The sequence below is a fragment of the Priapulus caudatus genome, unplaced genomic scaffold (genome assembly GCF_000485595.1).
Source record: "Priapulus caudatus unplaced genomic scaffold, Priapulus_caudatus-5.0.1 Scaffold68, whole genome shotgun sequence".
Lineage (NCBI taxonomy): Eukaryota > Metazoa > Priapulida > Priapulimorpha > Priapulimorphida > Priapulidae > Priapulus > Priapulus caudatus.
This window is the reverse complement of record NW_014577129.1, coordinates 56,993-60,486: the sequence shown is the minus strand read 5'-3', so window position 1 is coordinate 60,486 and position 3,494 is coordinate 56,993. Positions and strand designations below refer to the sequence as shown.

The 3,494-nt window shown below is 47.2% G+C and overlaps 1 protein-coding gene across 1 annotated transcript in view; it reads right to left on the bottom strand.

The window, feature by feature from the left end:
* LOC106821299 (DENN domain-containing protein 5B-like) overlaps window positions 1-3,494 on the bottom strand; it is a 55,748-nt gene that overhangs the window by 35,864 nt on the left and 16,390 nt on the right. The window contains 4 exon segments of the mRNA XM_014826051.1: window positions 748-838; window positions 1,083-1,200; window positions 2,384-2,500; window positions 2,949-3,084. Of these exon segments, the coding sequence (XP_014681537.1) occupies window positions 748-838; window positions 1,083-1,200; window positions 2,384-2,500; window positions 2,949-3,084 (462 nt within the window).

Below are 3,494 nucleotides of genomic sequence, written 5' to 3'. Positions count from 1 at the left end.
ACAGTGGACCCTCGCCCCCGCCCCCGCCTCCCCGCGCTCACCTTCTCGTCTGCAGGCCGTGACCCCAGATGCGCTCCAGCAGGTCGCACAGACTCGCGATGAGCGTGTTCTCCTCGACGCCGGCCGTGATCGTGACCTCGCCGTGACCCAGCTCGACAGCCTCCTGTCCGAGCTTCTCCACCAACATGCGCTTGGTCTGCGATGAGAGAGAGGAGAGGTGATGAGAGAGGAGAGGTGAGAGAGAAGAGAGGAGAGAGGTGAGAGGCAAGGACTGTAATAGTATTGTGCTGACGATGTTTTATTGTGTTAAACTCACATTACAGAAATTCTCATGGGTGAGCCAAGCAAAAACCTATAAAGTACTCGTTTTGTGCACGTTTATGAATTACGTTTCAATGACCAGCCATTTAGAAGGTTATGAAATTTGATCTCATCCTGACCGACCAGTGTCGCCTTTCCTTCCTTTGCACATTTCTCCCCATTCCTTCATCGCTCCATGAATTAGAACGTTGCTCAGCGAATTTGAAGGATGGTCCTACCTTGCTCTTCACCTCCTTGAGTAATGTCTCGACAAACTTCCAGTTGGTGTGAGCGATGGTTGCCGCTGACATGTCGCCTATCCCGGGCCCGCGCTCTTACGCGCCTCAGCTTATCTCTCTGTACTGACCCTGCCACACAGCTAACACGCCCGCCTACCTGCTTATCTCTCTGTACTGACCCTGCCACACAGCTAACACGCCCGCCTACCTGCTTCGTGCACCGTCTCACAGCGATCATATATGGGCGTCCTCATCTCTCCGTATCGAGCCTTCAGGTTTTTCACTCGGCGGTCAAATATCTGCGGACGAAGTAACCAATAATTCGATCAATCAGCATTTTATGACAGTGGGGTGAGACCGGTCGTGGGTTTGTACCACACTGTACACGGGGTACGTGCTGTGCTATTCAGTGCGAATGTGTGGTTACGATAAAATTAAATTAAAAATTTTTTAATTATTTTTATTTTATTTAATGTTTTCATTGTCGCGGGCCGTCGTCCGGCTACTCTGACCAGCAGGCAGCTAGGCACCGCGGCATACTACCTTGAGGAACGGGTCTACGTCCTCCCACTGAGACACGATCTTGTTGTCGATGAGCGTTGCGAACATCTGCGTCTCGATGAACGGCGCGAGAAACGGCAGGTACGTCTCCGGCTGGTCGCTGAAAAACAAGAGAGCGTTCGTTCGTGCGCGCCGTAACGAGAGAGCAATCGCAAAAACGCGTCACGTGAGCAGAGGATGAGAGGCGTGGCAGTCGTGAAAAAAAAAACACGAGAACGTCCCTTCGTGCACGCCTCGACGCCGAAAAAAGAGAGCAGTCGCAGAAACGCTGTGCGTGAGCAGAGGACGTGAGGAGTGGCAGTCGCAGAAAAATACACGAGAACGTTCATGGGCAACGTCAATGTTCGCAAAACAAAAGATGTTAGCTCACGTGCGCCATGCTGGAACAAGAGAACGCTAGCTGACTCGCAGCATGTACAGCAGACGCCTCCGTTACTCTGACCTGTTTTAATCATCGTATAAATTCATCGCTGTGACGACTAACCGTGCACGTCATCTCCGTAGTTTAATCTCCGTAGAATACACTTTTGAGTTTTATCGCGGCAATAAGTGTTTTTTCATGCGCGCACACTCATCGAACGTTCGATTAAAGAGGTGATAAATGCCAGTATCTACGAGCTGTACAGCTCTTCAGGAACGAGAAGGGTAATAATGGTAATAATGGTAATAATGGAAATAATGGAGGGGGTAATTATTGTTCTAACCATGTCTTATCTGCTCAGATGACAACCTGACTCACAGTGAGAGGCACTGAAATAGGTGGAAAGAGCTTCAACAATTCTGGTGCGATTGCAAAATGCCATTAAGTCCCCAACAAGCCATAACAGACATTCAGTTAGTTTTGACCCTGAAATGTATGTCCCGTAACAGCAGTTAAGTTAGGAGCAGGGTTAGTCTTAGGGTTAGGGTTCTGTTCGATTTTAGTTACATTTTATTACGTTTATTTGCGTTTTTATATACGTTTTGTTACAGAGTTCACAATCCGGATTTTGCCACAACAGAAAAAGTTATCTAGAAATGCGGTCGCAATTTTCAAATGTCGCATTCTTAGGATCACTCATTCAGAATCATGGAGAATTCTGGATTATGGGAGGTCGTGGCTTTCCTACCTCTTACCACCTGCCTTACTTACTCTTCCTCTTACCCTTATTTTTACTCTTACTCTTACCCTTACCTACCCTTACTTACTCTTATTCTTACTCTTACTCTTACCCTTACTCTTACTTTTGTGACTTGTCTCACTCTTCCAACTGGGAACACTACCTAAGCTAGTGCCTACTCACCTGAGATAGGCAGACTTGTCAAAGTTCTGCATGCTCTCCCTGTTGGACAGCCACATCTCCATGTCCCCGACCGGCTGTATCACAAACGACTCGTATTGACTAAACATGTGCGTGAACCTGTAGTAGGAGAAAGATGAAGACAGGTAAATACAGGTAAATACAGGTAAGTGCCGCATAGCGACAGTGCTCATCTGTGGTCTGCTGCTCTGCTGTACTGCCATAGGCTACGGCAGGTTAATACGATACACACACTACATGCAGCTAGAGCAGTGACGTTCAACACTAACGCTACATCGCGGTGTACGCATGACAAATGCTGCGACAGAGATTCCCCGATACGAATCAGCACCACTGCCACTGCCTTCTGTTCACCACAAAAATATCAAAATTATCAATTCGAAACATTCAAATCTAATTACCGTGGCAATGTGCGGGAAGCTTTCCAGCTTACATTAACTGCTTCTGTTCTGACGTATATCTATCGAATCCTATCTTGATAAGGAGTACATTCGTTGCGAACGTGGCTTCCTCCGACTGCAGGAAGGTCACACGAGTAACAGCATACCTGTTCAGGAACACCTCTCTGATGGCAGCGTTGAATTTCAGATCCTCGACATACTGGCTGTGTTCTCGCTGACTGTAGTTCCCCTGATGTTCGCGTCTCGGCTGGTTGTTCAAATCCTCTAGCGACATCATCACACCTGCAGCAGCAGCAGCAGCAGCATCGTGACAACCAATTACCACACATGCTACACCTGTACGTAGTAGCAGCCCATAAACGTCGCCATAGTAACGTGCCCACTTTTCCACCGTCTCAAAACAGATTGAGGCATCGTGGCTTAATTGCAGACATGCTATTAAAGTGGATAAACCTCGCAACAAAAAGCCTATATACACCTACTGTGAGCATACTTCAGTACTTGCAGTATGCAAACATCACGTTCTCATTGAGTCAGAAATGTGCTCTGAAGATGACTATTTTGAATTACCCCGTCGGACGCAGTTTTGGCAAAAATACAAATAAATTATGTTGAGCGAAATGTCAGAGGATGCTAAATAGTATCCCTACACGAGCGCAAATAGTTCCTGGAACGAAAACACTATATTTGTT